The 15,909-nt window shown below is 43.0% G+C and overlaps 1 protein-coding gene across 1 annotated transcript in view; it reads right to left on the bottom strand.

Moving 5' to 3' along the window:
• The window catches only part of LOC129116159 (collagen alpha-1(I) chain-like), a gene marked incomplete at its 5' end in the record, with an annotated part of 18,598 nt that extends 4,332 nt beyond the window's left edge, over positions 1 to 14,266 (bottom strand). The window contains 36 exon segments of the mRNA XM_054627193.1: positions 3 to 131; positions 789 to 860; positions 1,234 to 1,341; positions 1,744 to 1,851; positions 2,015 to 2,089; positions 2,208 to 2,271; positions 2,541 to 2,719; positions 3,442 to 3,549; positions 3,648 to 3,791; positions 3,872 to 4,039; positions 5,190 to 5,351; positions 5,480 to 5,629; positions 6,001 to 6,069; positions 6,153 to 6,260; positions 6,678 to 6,746; positions 6,877 to 7,060; positions 7,291 to 7,397; positions 7,489 to 7,561; positions 7,645 to 7,805; positions 8,139 to 8,228; positions 8,399 to 8,554; positions 8,638 to 8,742; positions 8,827 to 8,887; positions 10,103 to 10,156; positions 10,296 to 10,340; positions 10,531 to 10,593; positions 11,169 to 11,213; positions 11,479 to 11,571; positions 11,856 to 11,897; positions 12,378 to 12,413; positions 12,580 to 12,642; positions 13,085 to 13,120; positions 13,538 to 13,606; positions 13,793 to 13,909; positions 14,007 to 14,051; positions 14,132 to 14,266. Coding sequence (XP_054483168.1) covers positions 3 to 131; positions 789 to 860; positions 1,234 to 1,341; positions 1,744 to 1,851; positions 2,015 to 2,089; positions 2,208 to 2,271; positions 2,541 to 2,719; positions 3,442 to 3,549; positions 3,648 to 3,791; positions 3,872 to 4,039; positions 5,190 to 5,351; positions 5,480 to 5,629; positions 6,001 to 6,069; positions 6,153 to 6,260; positions 6,678 to 6,746; positions 6,877 to 7,060; positions 7,291 to 7,397; positions 7,489 to 7,561; positions 7,645 to 7,805; positions 8,139 to 8,228; positions 8,399 to 8,554; positions 8,638 to 8,742; positions 8,827 to 8,887; positions 10,103 to 10,156; positions 10,296 to 10,340; positions 10,531 to 10,593; positions 11,169 to 11,213; positions 11,479 to 11,571; positions 11,856 to 11,897; positions 12,378 to 12,413; positions 12,580 to 12,642; positions 13,085 to 13,120; positions 13,538 to 13,606; positions 13,793 to 13,909; positions 14,007 to 14,051; positions 14,132 to 14,266 — 3,493 coding nt within the window.
• Between the last annotated feature and the right edge of the window lie 1,643 nt (positions 14,267 to 15,909).

The raw sequence follows: 15,909 nt of genomic DNA, 5'->3' as shown, positions 1-15,909 counted from the left end.
ACCTTTGGGTCCTGGGGTGCCAGTGGGTCCTGGTGGGCCCGGTTGAGATGAACCAACGGGTCCTGGGGGACCTGGAGGACCTTTATCCCCCGGAAGACCAATAGAACCTTGAGGACCAGTTTGACCCAGACCTAACCAGAGAGACGGACGTTACCATGGTGATGCTGATGCATAAACTTCTCATAAATGTCTGAAACAAAACTTTTACAAAGTTTCATTAAGTTTCACACAAACAGGATTCTTCTACCTTTATTTATTGTTTAAAACCACCATCAGTATGTTCAGATGAACTCAATATGAAAATGTTGAGGAAGTTCTGTCAAAACACTCCATGCTCACACAAAATAAAAGCACAGACTAGGATGGACATGTAGATTATTATTGATCAATAATAAAATAAGAATTTTTTAGAGAGCGAAATAACTTAATTTGCATTTGTTACCACATCTACCTTCATAAGTACATAACTAATCCAACAAACGTCACCGTCACAAAACCACCACTTCAGTTTTGCCTCTTTGTCTCACTAAAGTCCCGGCTGGACTTTGAGGTTAGAGATTTGGTCTCCTTGTGGAAGTTACCCTCAGTAATGGAAGGAGACCAAACCTCCATCCTCAAGGTTCTGGACTGAGGTCAAGTTTAGCCGGGAAGACGTTTGGGCAGAGTCACGGAGATCTACATCTCAAAGGAATCAATGGTCACATGACGCTGGTACATGAGGAGAGACGGATCGCTGGCTGGAGTGGACTGTAAAGGAGAAGCTGTTATAACAGAACAGACACTCGTACCTCTGGTCCCCATGTCTCCCTTCACTCCTTTCAGTCCGTCCAGTCCATGGAGGCCCAGTGGTCCAGGAGGACCTGACGCACCAAAATCATTCATAAATAAACAAAATGGAGAGACACACCTGTGCACTGAAACATGTCAGGTAAGTAAAATAACCAACTGGCAACTACAGAAAATCTCATTTCTAGTGAATTTATCTGTATCACATCCTCACAGGAAAGACTTATCTGGAGCTTTTATTTTGACAGGCAGCTTCAGATAGCAGGAAGAGGAGGAGTCAGGTGACAAAACCTGTACAGATGTTATTTACTGAGATCTGATCACAGTGTGATCCAGCTCCAGATGTGGTCTGGATTACAAGTTTAAGATGAATACAGATAAAATAAAGATGTTAAAGTTAACAGGCTGGTCTTTGTCTTGTTTACTTAATGATGTCACAGTTCTGACCTGGGAGTCCTTGAAAGCCTGGAGGTCCTGGAGGACCATCAGCACCCGCCTTACCAGGAAGACCTGGAAGACCGGAACGACCTCTGGGACCTGAAGGACCCACCACACCTGGAACAAACCAGACAGACAGACAGACAGACAGACAGACAGACAGACAGACAGACAGACAGACAGACAGACAGACAGACAGACAGACAGTCAGCCAATGATGACTTCCAGTTGGACTTCTAAACTACGTGAATCCTGCATCTCTCTGTTTGAACAAAGGAAGTCCCAAAATACTTTATTCACCTACAATAAATTCAGTTTAATGTTTTCACAGAAATAAAGTTTTTTATATTCTTCTTGTTGTTCTCCTGATCCCTCTTAAGCTGCCATCAACACATTCTGCTCCCAGTCTGACCGAACAGCTGCTGGTCTTTACTGGTTTTGGACGGCAGCAGGTCACATGACTTTATGTTCCATAAAGAAGGTGTAAAGACTTGATGAGGCCCTGGTGAGCTTCAGTACCTGGTGGGCCCAGTTCCCCCTGATGGCCTAGATCTCCTTTGCATCCTCTCTGCCCCGGTGCCCCGATGAAACCGGGTCCTTCAGGATCTCCTCGAGGTCCAGGAGGTCCTGAGAGAGACAAACAGCTGATTCATCCAGAAACTCAGCTGGTGGTTCATAAGACAAGGTCCTCCTCATCCAGAGCCAGATTTAACCAACATTAAAACAACGTTCACGTGTTATTTTACTGCTGTATGTTCATATCAAAGCTGAACCAGAACCAGATCCTCACCTGAGGGCCCCAAGTCTCCAGGAGGCCCCTTGTCTCCAGGTGGACCAGGACTACCGTGGGAGTCTCCTTTATCACCTGAAAGGCAAAAAGAAGCGTTACCCATGGAGATAAAAGCCTTCATATCTGTCCGTAGATCATGTATTGAAGGTTGTGAGGTCCTGGTGGGGGGGCAGGGTCCAGGGTTAGTTGATACCTGTGGGTCCAGTACATCCTTGGCTACCCGGTTCTCCATCGTTCCCCGGACACCCCAGGTCACCCTGCAACCAAAACACATCAATATCTCTGACTGTTTAACAAAAGAACACAAACGTTCTGGTTGTTTGAACCGGCTCCTCTGGGTTCCTTTAAATCTCTAACAAACGTTGTTTCATCAGCTTCATGGTTCATATTCATCCTACTTTGATGAACATGACTTTGAACTGATGTCATGTTCCAAGAGTCGCTGCAGAAAACGACTTACTTCATTTTGGTGTCTGCGGTTGTAAACCTGTTTTGTCTTTGTAAGTTAAAAAGTCTTCTGTCTTACCGGATCTCCGGTCTCCCCTGGGAAGCCGATGAATCCTGGTGGTCCTGTGCGTCCCGGTGATCCTGGAGGTCCCGGTTGTCCGTAGCGTCCAGGGGGTCCAGGAAGTCCTACGATGCCCGTGGGTCCGTTGATGCCCGGATACCCCGGCTTTCCATCAGCTCCTCCCACACCTTTATTTCCTGTAGAGAGTGAGTTTAATGTTAAAAACGTTCATCGTATTAGATCACCTTACTGTCTCACAGAGAACGGCATCATGGGAAAATCAGCCTTCAGCATTTTAAGTTAGTCTGTTATGGGTTCAGTTCAGCTGGTGTCTCTCTAAAATCTGAGTCTGATGAAGTCTCCGACCTTCTACCGAGGAGACAACCTCCAGTTCTTCCTGTGTTAAAGCTGCATTCTTTCTCCTGTCCACCAGGGGGCGACTCCTCTGGTTGTATAGAAGTCTATGAGAAAATGACTCTACTTCTCTCTTGATTTATTCCCTCAGTAAACATTGTAAACATGAGTTTATGGTCTCAATCTCTAGTTTCAAGTCTTCTTCAATACAGCATGATGTTCATTTAGTAAATGATGCTCCATTTAGAGTCAAACAGACCATAAAGCAGGGGATGCTTTAGGGCGGGGCTACACACTGATTGACAGGTCCACACCAGAGACGTATACGGCGTCTCTACGTCACTCCTCCTCACTCCATATATGGTCACTTCCTGTTCACTGGTTGATAAAAACACGATGGCGACGGCCGAAAGCGAAACTCGATGCTTGGAAACGACGACGTCCACTTCTTGTAAACAGTCTGTGCTTCTACTCTGAGTTTAAATGTGAGATTTAAGTGGAAACATTCTAACTTTACAAAGTACTGAGTGACAGCCTGACACCGTCTCCATGGTAACGCTCTGACCTCGTGGTCCATGGAAGCCGTTGATGCCAGATGGTCCGTCTTTCCCTCTGCCTCCTCTGATGGGGACCCCCACGGTCTCTCCCTGAGGCCCCAGGACCCCTTTACAGCCTGCAGGGGACACACATGGTGACTTATTAAATACCTTCACCCTGCTAGTTTATCACAGTAGTAGTAGTATATAGTGGTACTATAGTAGTACTGAGTACCTTTCTCTCCTTTCCGGCCCTCACATCCTGGACCTCCGTCTCGTCCATTGGACCCTCGCTCCCCCGTCCTCCCCAGGGCTCCGAGGGCCCCGGTCCGTCCAGGGGTCCCTGGCCCTCCGTCCTGGCCCCGCGGCCCCACCAGACCTAAAATAGACGGTTAGTATTTCTGTTCACCTGTCACCAGGACACATTTAAACTCAGGTGTGTTGGTGGGAGGGGCTTACCTTTCTGACCATCGAACCCCGGCAGCCCGGAGTCTCCGCCGGGACCAGGGGGGCCCTGAGGCCCCGGATACCCCGGGAAACCTGGAGAGCCCGGTTTACCTCTAGGGCCTTGAGGGCCAATACCTGGAGGACCCACCTGCCCGATCTCACCTTTCTCCCCGTAAAAACCTGAACATGAATGTGATCAATAAAGTAAAGAAAAGAAAAGGTAAATAAAATGAAAGGAAAGGAAAGTAAGGTAAAGTAAAGTAAAGTAAAGTAAAGTAAGGTAAAGTAAAGTAAAGTAAAGTAAGGTAAAGTAAAGTAAAGTAAGGTAAAGTAAAGTAAAGTAAAGTAAAGTAAAGTAAAGTAAAGTAAAGTAAAGTAAGGTAAAGTAAAGTAAAGTAAGGTAAAGTAAAGTAAAGTAAAGTAAGTAAAGTAAAGTAAGTAAAGTAAAGTAAAGTAAAGTAAGTAAAGTAAAGTAAGTAAAGTAAAGTGAAGTAAGTAAAGTAAAGTAAAGTAAAGTAAGGTAAAGTAAAGTAAGGTAAAGTAAGGTGAAGTAAGTAAAGTAAAGTAAGGTAAAGTAAGGTGAAGTAAGTAAAGTAAAGTAAAGTGAAGTAAGTAAAGTAAAGTGAAGTAAGTAAAGTAAAGTAAAGTAAGTAAAGTAAGTAAAGTAAAGTAAACTAATGTAAAGTAAGTAAAGTAAAGTAAAGTAAAGTAAGTAAAGTAAGGTAAAGTAAGTAAAGTAAAGTAAAGTAAAGTAAAGTAAAGTAAAGTAAAGTAAGGTAAAGTAAGGTGAAGTAAGTAAAGTAAAGTAAGGTAAAGTAAGGTGAAGTAAGTAAAGTAAAGTAAAGTAAAGTAAGTAAAGTAAGTAAGTAAAGTAAAGTAAAGTAAGTAAAGTAAAGTAAAGTAAGTAAAGTAAAGTAAAGTAAAGTAAAGTAAAGTAAAGTAAAGTAAGTAAAGTAAGTAAAGTAAAGTAAGTAAACTAATGTAAAGTAAAGTAAAGTAAGTAAAGTAAAGTAAAGTAAGTAAAGTAAAGTAAAGTAAGTAAAGTAAAGTAAAGTAAAGTAAAGTAAGTAAAGTAAAGTAAGTAAAGTAAAGTAATGTAAAGTAAGTAAAGTAAGTAAAGTAAAGTAATGTAAAGTAAGTAAAGTAAGTAAAGTAAAGTAAGGTAAAGTAAAGTAAACTAATGTAAAGTAAGTAAAGTAAGTAAAGTAAAGTAAACTAATGTAAAGTAAGTAAAGTACAGTGAAAATAGTAAAATACAATGAAGTTAGGTACAGTAAGTAAATCAAAATTAAATAGAGTAAGTAAAGTAAAGTAAAGAGACAGATTTTACCTGGTGGTCCTATGGGCCCCTGAGGGCCTGAGAGGCTCCTGGAACCAGGTTTTCCGGGGTCACAGAAGTCGGCTGTGGGCCCCTGGGGGCCGGGTTTGCCTGGGGCCCCATCCTGTCCTCTCTGGCCCTGCACTCCGGGGCCCCCAGCCAGACCCAGGAGTCCTGGACAAACACAGGAACTAATTCTCAATATATGAATTCACATTTTTTGTTTCTGGGGATTTAACTTTATTTAAAACATCCTGCTGGAGTTTTCATTCAGCTATTGATCTTCAGGTCCAGTATTTCACCTTTAAGTCCGGTGATGCCGGGGGGGCCAGGGACTCCTTTAGGTCCCGGAGAGCCTGGTCGTCCAGGGACGCCAATGGGTCCTGAGGGCCCGACATCAGAGTCTCCCGCTGGGCCCCTGAGTCCAGAAGAGCCTGGGAGCCCCGGAGAGCCTGGTAAACAGAATGAAAACACAGATAATGAAGACTGAAACCATCTGAATCCTCTTTAAGAGTTCTCTGGTTCTCTTACAGCGTTTGAAGATTAACGTTATTCCACTTTACTCACAAATCACTTTCTCCCCACAAACAACCACCAACAGGAAAACCAACCAGAGTCTGATTCAACCGGACTGAACGGCTCCAGTTAGAAAACACATTGAAACAAACGTGCTCATGTCAAAGTCTTTTGTTTGTTTTCATTTGGACCTTTGAATGATGTGAACAACTACTAAAATAAATTAAATTAAAAAACTATTAAATGTTTAAAGTCACTTCCTTTGATTCATAAAAGCAGGTCAACAGACGATGACAGGTGACTTTACCTGGATCTCCACCATAACTGAAGCCTTCAGGTCCTTCTTCTCCGGTATCGCCAACAAAACCTGGAGGTCCTGCAGGACGAGGAGAGGATACATATCAAGATAAAGTCAGGGATGATGTAAAGGACAGGTGTGGTACAGGTACGCTCTGGTACCTTGTCCTCCAGGTGGTCCAGGTAGTCCAGGCCGGCCTTTGTCACCTTTGGGTCCATCAGGTCCAGTGAGGCCACGAAAACCTGGAGGACCCGGCATTCCTCTGTAACCTGGGGAGACAGACAGGTGGGCAGAACATCAGATAGACAGGTTAACAGGCTGTCAGACAGACAGGTGGGCAGAACATCACATAGACAGGTTAACAGGCTGTCAGACAGACAGGTGGGCAGAACAGACAGGTTAACAGGCTGTCAGACAGACAGAACATCAGATAGACAGGTTAACAGGCTGTCAGACAGACAGGTGGGCAGAACATCAGATAGACAGGTTAACAGGCTGTCAGACAGACAGGGGCAGAACATCAGATAGACAGGTTAACAGGCTGTCAGACAGACAGGTGAGCAGAACATCAGATAGACAGGTTAACAGGCTGTCAGACAGACAGGTGAGCAGAACATCAGATAGACAGGTTAACAGGCTGTCAGACAGACAGGTGGGCAGAACAAGGTCTTCTAGGTGGTGTTTACCTGCATCTCCAGTGTCTCCTTTCTCTCCGGGGGGTCCGGGGTTTCTGGGCACACAGGGCAGAGTGTCCCCTGCAGAAAGAGGAGGAGTCAAACAGGAAGAGGAGGGGCCAGTGTGGCGTGGGAGGAGTCAGAGTGGGAGTTTTAGGAGTGGTAATGAGTTGTTTTTTGCAGATTTCACATAGTCTTAATTGATCTCTACCTCTAACCCCCTTCGGTCCTGGGGGGCCAGGGAGTCCCTCAGGTCCTGGGTCCCCAGGGTCCCCCCTTTGTCCTACTGCTCCGACTACACCTCGCCCCGGGGGCCCTGAAGGTCCTGATGAACCCTTTTGCCCTGAAAGACCAGGGGGGCCTCTGTCTCCAGGAGAACTGGGGAAACTTTCACCCTGAGAAGAAACAGAAAAGTGATTTAAAGGCTAAAGTCAGAACAGCAGTGACATCATCGACAGTATCAGAGTGAAGTGAAGTCAGCGCCCCCTACAGGCTGCAGCACTCATTACAGCGACAATATAAACAAACTACATCCTGAAGATGTATCTGTCTATATAAGATTCCTGTTGGTCTTCAGGGTTTTCAAAGTCTGACAGTGTGAGTACACCCGGATGGTCTGACTGACCTCGGGGCCTGGGTTTCCAGGGGCCCCCAGGGGCCCATCGAGCCCTCTTCTCCCTGAGAATCCTTGTCTGCCTGAAGGGCCCAGCTGGCCCTGGTTTCCTTTCTCACCTGGAGACAAAAGTCCAATCAGAACCATTGAAACACTGACATGACATCATGGCTGAGTCACTGCTGAGACAGGTGAGTAAAGTAAGCTCACCTTTAAAATCCACCACGATGAAATCTCCTTTCTGACCTTTGAACCCTTTCACACCTGGAAATCCACCCAGGCCCTAAAAACAAAAGAATTAACCAGATAATTAAACAATCCAACCGACTAACCGCGAGCTACCTGACCCTTTTTCTGGTGACTCACCTGTTGTCCTTGTTCTCCTGTGTCTCCAGGAAAACCGTTCTCTCCTCTGGGCCCCGGGGCCACTTGAGGTCCTGGATACCCCGGAGACCCCGGGTCACCCACACTGCCAGGGGGGCCCCTCACTATAAATGTGGGGCCACAAGAACAGGCGCCAGGACCACCTGAAAACACACAGGTAGATTGAAAACATGTGGGGTTCCTCAGGGAAACATCCTGGAGCCCCTGTTCTTTCTATTAAACCTGATGTCCGAGATAATGCTCGGTGTTCGATGAGTCTAATAGATGAAACCTCACGCACTCCGATAGTTATAAATGTCAACCTTTTCTGTCAGATTTATGTGCCGTTTAAAATGCTCATAAAAACAAGTGGATGCAAAAACAATGAATGATAACTTGTTGTTTTTTTGGTGTTTTTTTGCTGCATCTGTTTGTCAAACTGAATGAGCTGAAACCAACAATCGATTAACAATCAATAAAACAGTCCAGACACTGACCTTTAAACCCTGGGAAGCCCATGGTCCCCAGGGGCCCCTGATCACCTGGATCCCCAGACTCTCCTGGGGCCCCGGGAAAACAGTAACTACCTTAAGAGAAAAACAGGAAGTGACCACTATTGAATATTATTTGTATAACAGGAAAATCACGTCACAGATTTAAATAACTTTAGATAATGACATCACCAGGTGGTTCTGACAGAACACAGGTATAAACCAGGTGTGACACCAACAGTGAGAAAAACTGTGTTCTCTGGTACCTGGTCTCCCCTGTTCTCCCTTCAGTCCTTTGGGTCCGGGGCATCCTGGTTTTCCAGGTTCTCCAGGTGTGGGTGGGTCTCTGTACAACGGACCTGGATCTCCTTTGTCCCCTCTGGATCCTGGAACTCCACTCTGACCCAAAACACCTTCCGGACCTGAAGAGGAACGACGGAGGACGTTATCATCGTCATACCACCTTAAATATGGATGAAGCTGTAAATGTGCTGCAGGTACGGACCAGGTATGGATCTGCCGGGGGCTCCGGGGGGGCCGTGCATTCCCATCAGCCCCATGTCTCCTGGGGGGCCCCTCAGTCCGGGGGCCCCGAGTTCTCCGATGTCACCTGGAGGACAGGAGGCAGTTAAGTGACATCGGACCACCATGATGACATCAATGGGCTGATGGATTAGTGAGTATTGATCCGTACCTGAGTGTGTGACGTTCACCTCCTGAGGGAGGCCTTTAGGACCTGGATCTCCCAGCATGCCCTGGGAACACACAGGCTGTTACTGAATACTATCCAAAGACATAGGATGAATTAGGAACAGGGCGCTGATGCATAGAGTTCAGTTCTTTGATCTAAAAGTTAACAATAACTTATAGTTGATGAAGCCGTTAAAGATGAGGTGTTCTTATATTTCTGATATTCTCAAAATCTATAAGTTTACTTCAATGTGCACTCGTTTATTTTTCCTTTGCATAGTCTCATCCAGCATCCAGTAGCTATACCTTTGAAAATGAATGCGTCCCAATTCGTATATATCCCAAGAACATTTTTGTATGTTATACACGAAATCATGAATGAGGAAGTATAAAGACTTCCTACCTCACACAGAGGAGAGAGGAGTCCATCTTTCCTCGTGTGAAACGAGGAGTCAACGTTGATTTATTTGTTTAACCCAAACCATGATCTTTAAACTACTAACTACTAAACTCTAAACCTACCTAACTATTTCACCATCTTTTCTAAACCTAACTAACTAGTTTCCTGCTAAGACGGAAGTTTATTTTGAGAAGACTGTCTTCATGTAATGAGCAGATATTAAGATAAAATAAGATAAAATAATCCTTTATTAGTCCCGCAGCGGGGACATTTGCAGGATTACAGCAGCAGAGAGTAAAGTGCAAAACAAGAGACATAGTAGAAGAAAGACAAGATAAAAAAACAACTATTATAAATAAGAAATAAAAAACAGTAAAATCCACAATAATTGAAATATTATATGTACAGACAGAATAACTATTATAACTATAATTGCACGGTGTATTTGTATGCCACAGGTTTTTATTGTCATGTGTCATGTGGTCTGCTGGGAGCAGAGCTGGTTGTGCAACCTGACAGCAGCAGGAAGGAAGGACCTGCAGTACCTCTCCTTCACCACCGGGGGTGAAGCAGCCGGTGGTGAAGGAGCTGCACAGAGCTGCCAGGGTGTCCTGCATGGGGGGGGAGGTGTTGTTCATCAGGGATGATATCTTATCTTATCTTATCTTATCTTATCTTATCTTATCTTATCTAACACATGTTGCTGAACTTTTGCAGGAAAACGCACCAAAAATGAGGAGTAACTTTCCATAGGATATCATATAAACCCTGTTCCTAATAAAGCATGTGACTTTAGTCAGTATTCAAAGCGACCAATCAGAGGAGCCACTGTTTATTCCATCCCTGTATGTGATTGGTCAGCACAGACAACCAGACTGACCTTAGGACCTTCTCGTCCAATCAGACCTGGGAGACCTGGACTTCCTCGAATCCCCTAAAAAAACACATCAAAGCAGAGAGAGTCTCAGTTTCTGATTGGCTGACAGGTCTTTAATTAAACTGTCAAGAAGTTGTATAATTAATAAGTAAGTTTAATTATTAATAGATTTCACATGTTTCTGTTGTTAACTTACCTTGAACCCTCTCTCTCCGGGATAACCGGGGTTTCCATAAAATCCCTGAGACACACAAACACATCACGGAGACGGATGTTTGATTATTGATCTGATATTAAGAGTTCATGTTTTAACTCTCCGTCATTTATTCTTGTTTATTTTCTGCTCATCATGAGGACAAAGACCGTCAACAGTTCTGTCTTCTATTATTGATCTACACGGATCAATAACGTGAAGAACGAGGGATACTCACCCTGGGACCAGGAAATCCCACAATGCCTTTCTCCCCTTTGATCCCTTGGAGAGTGTCCAAACCCTGAAACAGAAACATTAGACATCCACTTTCAATACGTTCCACATTCAGAACAATCAATATGTGATCAATAATATTCTGTTCTCACCTGATGACAAATGAATAACGTAGAGGAACGTTTATCAACCAAGTTCACACTGAAGTCAACCTGCACATGTTCTTTAAACATGAATTCATCTCATCCTGTGTTCATTAGAACCCAGTTTTCCTGAGAACCATGTGTTCAGGAGAACATTGAGTATATAAGAACCCATTTTTTATTAGAATTCTGTATTCTTTAGAACCCTGTGTTCAGGAGAACATTGAGTTTAGTTGAACTCTGCAATCATTAGAACCCCATGTTTAAGAGAACCCTGTGTTCAGGGGAACCTTGAGCTCGAAAGATATCTCTGCGTTCATTAGAACCCTGATATCAGGAGAACCTTGTGTTCAGTTCAACTCTGCGATCATTAGAACCCTATGTTCATTAGAACCCCATGTTCAAGAGAACCCTGTGTTAAGGAAGAACTTTGGTTCAGAAGAACCCAGTGTTCCTTTGGCCAGATGTTCCAAAGGTTTGATCAGATATCTGAACTTACCGGCAGTCCTGACCTTCCACAGACTCCTTTAAACCCCTGAGTACCCTGAGGAACCAACAGAACCCAACATTAGAAACAACAGAACCAGAACTACAGCGGATCCATGGACTAAGTACAATTGAATCAGAGTAGAACAAAGACACAATAACATTACATCTACGTTGTAAAACAGTTTCAGGACATTAACAGTAGAACCGTTTAGAACCGAGTAGAACCGAGTAGAACCGAGTAGAACCGCAGTAGTATTAACATTAGTAGACAGCATGAAACTGTAATCTGATTGGCTGTAACAGGCTGAAGTCCCGCCCACCTTTTCTCCTTTGATGTACAGGTCTTCTGGAGGGTCGACGTACTCAAACAGCCCCGGCCCCTTGAGGCCCCTCCCCCTGAGGCCCTGATCCCCCTGTGGACCACACAGTACCACACAGTACTCTAAAGCTGCACAGTACCACACAGTACCACACAGTACCACACAGTACTCTAAAGCTGCACAGTACCACACAGTACCACACAGTACTCTAAAGCTGCACAGTACCACACAGTACCACACAGTACTCTAAAGCTGCACAGTACCACACAGTACCACACAGTACTCTAAAGCTGCACAGTACCACAGCACTGCAAAGTACTACTGCTACTGCTAAAGTTGATCTTAGACATTAAACGGTAAATGGTGAATGTTTGTACCTCGTCTCCTTTCTGTCCCGGCAGAGATCGACCTTTTTCTCCCTGAAACACAAACACACCATCACCTGTTTCTACCTATGCATACAAACACTGTGATTCATAATCAATAATCAATAATCTGATGGCTCTGTCTGAGGATGGTCTACAGGGGAAGTTTACCTGTGATCACTGGGGGACCAGTCAGTACTCTGATACTTTACTTAAGTAAAAGTACAAATACCACAGTCTAAAAATATTCAAATATTCAAAAGGACAGAAGTATTATCCGCAAAAAGTACACAGTTTGCAAAATGTTATTATAGAGTATAACATTATTATATTTGTATCACTAATCAATACATATAAGAGTATTTTAATGATGTAGTTCATCAATGTACAGACTTTGTAAAGAACCCTTTAGATTATTCATTTATTTAGTTTTTAGTTTATTATTTCCCTAGTATAAAACTAGCAGAAAATGGGAATACCCAATTAAATGTCGAAAGTGTACAGTACTAGAGTAAATGTACTTCTACTACTTACAGGTGGACCCCTGGAGCCGGGCCGACCAGGGATACCCTGTAGAGACAAACAGACATGTACATGTACACACTGTGAGGACATTTATGAACACAGTTGAGTTGTTTGTACTTTAACTGTATCACAGAAACTGTGTTTTAAAGAAAGTAATAATAAACATTATTAGTAGTATTAATATTTATCAGGTGTGTTTGTTTGGACTCACGTTGGTCCCGTCCGGTCCCGTAGGACCCAGAACTCCCATCGGACCGGCCAGACCCAGTTCACCCTGCAGACAGAAGCTCCTCTCAGTAATAGTACACACAAAAGTACAAGTATTCGTTATGCAGAAAAAAGGCCAATTTAATGTTTTAAGTTATGAATGTTGTATTTTTAATGAAGTCCTGCAAACCTAATTTCTTCAAAACAAGTGAAGAAAGATATTTTTGATTTTAATAAATAGACTTGTTTTGAAAATGCTGAAACTTGAAATAATAAAAATATGATGATACACAACTATTTTTAATTATTTAAGAAAATACATGAAACAAATTTACTGGAATTAAAAACAAACTGGAATATTCTTAATTTCTTTAAATAAAACATTAAATAAAACATTTAAAAAAATGTGTTATTATGTTGTGAGAGTAAAAGAAGAACCCAGAGAAGTAAAAGCACCACTGCTTCGGTTCTAAGATCTACGTTCTGCTCTTTGTTGTGTTGGTTCTCACCTGTCGACCAGGAAGTCCAACCAGACCGACGTCTCCCTGTGAGACACAAACACGGACGTCAGGTCACAGTTTCATTACAAAGTACCAGCATCAGTGTATAAATACTATGTTGTAAATGTACTCTGTAATGGAGAGAAGCATCAGAAATACATGAACAGAATCAAACGTTAAAAAACATCCCATAATCTCTGGTCTTCTGTGGAAAATAAAACTTTTACAGAACAGGACATTTACTCAAGTACTGTTCTTAAGTACAATTCTGATATACTAGTACTTTACCTGAGTATTTCCAATGTCTACTCCTCCTCTACTGCATCTCAGAGGTAAATATTGTACTTTTGTACAACATTAAAATACTGTTACATGTATTCAATCATCATAAAAATAGAATAATATAATATTCTACACAGGTGTAATTACAGTACAAGTATTCGATAGTACAGGTATACTTACAGGTATTCCAGCGTACTGTATGAATCTCACGGCTTGATCTCCTGGAAATCCCTTCAGTCCAGCGAAACCCTGCAGAATAAAACTCTGTTACCATGGTGATCATGTTGTACATGCTACAGTACACTCAGCAGTATAATACATATTGTTTCCTCTGGAGTCTGGTGGATGAGAGAGAAGAATGATTTAACATCTAACAGTTAAACCTGAATACTTCTAACATTCAGAGCGTGTTATTGATCGATCGGTGACTCTGACCAGTTCTCCATCAGGTCCTGGTCTTCCAGGGAGTCCAGGGTCTCCTCTCTCTCCTCTGGTTCCGTTACATCCGTCCAGACCTGGAAAACCAGGACCTCCAGCAGGACCCGGGTGACCCTGAACACACAAACACACGCTCACAGTCTGACCTTTGACCTCACTACGTCTCGGCCAATCAGAGCAGCGGAGAGGTTGAGAGGGCGGGACTTCTTACCGGGAGTCCTTCTAAACCTGGAAAACCGGGAACGCCGACACTCCCCTGAAACAACAAACAGAGTTAGACTGAGGTTCTGGGCCAGACAGAACCACCGTGTTCTCATCAGAACCAGGTTTATTCACCGAGTCTCCTTTCAGTCCTCCTGCTCCTGTCGGCCCCTCGTCTCCTCTATGGCCCTTCTGTCCTTGAGGCCCCTGAGGGCCCGGGAAGCCTGGGGGCCCCTGAGGGCCCTGCCGCCCCAGAGGACCTGGAGCACCCTGCAATCAAAAATAACACTGTTAGAACCGGAGAGAACCTGCCAGAGCCCAATGATACTGTAGAACCTATGTCAGAAACTAATTAAAGTGACTAGAACCTGGAGGAACCTGGTAGAACTGGATCCAGTAGAAAATGATAGATAGAACCTATTCAAACCTGATAGAAACTAATAGAACCATATAGAACGAGATAAAAAGTGATAAAAGCTGTTCTCAAATATGAGTCATTGTTCTGCGGAGAACTTTCCTCCAAAGAACATTTTTGAAGATGGTCTACACCGCTCAGATTCTAAGAAAACATCAAAGAGCTGTAAAATCTAAATAAAGCAAAAACCACGAAAACAACACAGAAACATACCCAGAGCAGTTTAAAGGAGAAAGAAGCTCACTTTATAAGTCATGTTTCCATTCAGATCGCGAGTAAAGTTGAAGCAAACTTTTGTCTTAAATAAAGAAAAACGTTTCCATCAACTGGTTTGGAGCGAATACAGTTTGGTCAGAAGTTGGCGCTGTAGGCTATGCATGTCTGTAATCTACCACTAAAACAGAGTAGAAGAAGAAGTAGAAATTGTGAAACAGAAACAAAACAAGTCAGCTTCATCATCTAAACATCTATGATGGAAACATAAAGACGTCTCCTCAGGAATTAGTTTGAGTTCTTTAGTGTCAGTAGTGTCCTCCATGTTTCATGTTGGAGGGAATTTAAATATATATCGAGGAAGCTGATCAGCTGATCAGTCATGTGACTTATACGTTTCATTAAAGACGTTTCCATAATCCATTTAGTGATTCGACCCTTTTTCAACAAAAACACCTCATATGAGAGTAATTTAGTCGTTTCCATAAAGGTTTTGTAATCTGATCCTTCAAAATAAGAATAAAAGTTTGTGAATGGAAATACGGATATTGTGAGTTAAAAGCCAGAGAATAAACATTGTTTTAAGACGGGATTTATAAAAAGGAAGGGGCTAACATGCAAAGACCTGGTCTCACCTGTTGATCTAGGGACAACCAGGAGCAACTAGTCAGCTGACCTGAGTGACCTGATGGGACGTTTGGTTGTAAAAGCTCGGCGAGATAAATTGAATGATTTGTAAACAATAAAATCTTAAAATCTTTTATGAAAACATACATGAAGCCAGTGAAGGGAGGCCAGTACGACGAAAACCAGCTCTCAACCCTGAATGTTCCTGTTTAAAACCAACTGCAGCATCCTGAACCACCAACATAAGGTCCAGTCGGGTCCAGATAAAAACATGAAGAACCCTTTCAAAATCTCTAAATGATAACAAATTATTATAACACTGAATTTATCTGCTTGTCCAAATTAAAATCACTGTTAATCCAGATTTTTAACAGCAGGTTATAAATATGGTTGCAGTGAGCATATGAGGGGCATCACAGGTACTTGGTTCTAATATCAGGACTTCAGTTTCCCCTCATCAAAGATTTGAAAAAGTAACGCCATCTAAAGAGTTTGCATTGTTCCATTTTAAAGTCAGATACGTGTGTGTCGTCTGCGTAACATTTATTAGGAGACCCCAGAATAAAGCCCTGAGGAACTCCACAAGGGAGATGCAGAATCTCCAGAGTCAGTGGCGACTAAAATATTGTTAAAAACATATTAAATGTGTAGATTCAGT

This window comes from Anoplopoma fimbria, unplaced genomic scaffold, assembly GCF_027596085.1.
Source record: "Anoplopoma fimbria isolate UVic2021 breed Golden Eagle Sablefish unplaced genomic scaffold, Afim_UVic_2022 Un_contig_12770_pilon_pilon, whole genome shotgun sequence".
Lineage (NCBI taxonomy): Eukaryota > Metazoa > Chordata > Actinopteri > Perciformes > Anoplopomatidae > Anoplopoma > Anoplopoma fimbria.
The sequence above is the reverse complement of the archived record's forward strand: the minus strand, read 5'-3'. Positions and strand labels throughout refer to the sequence as shown.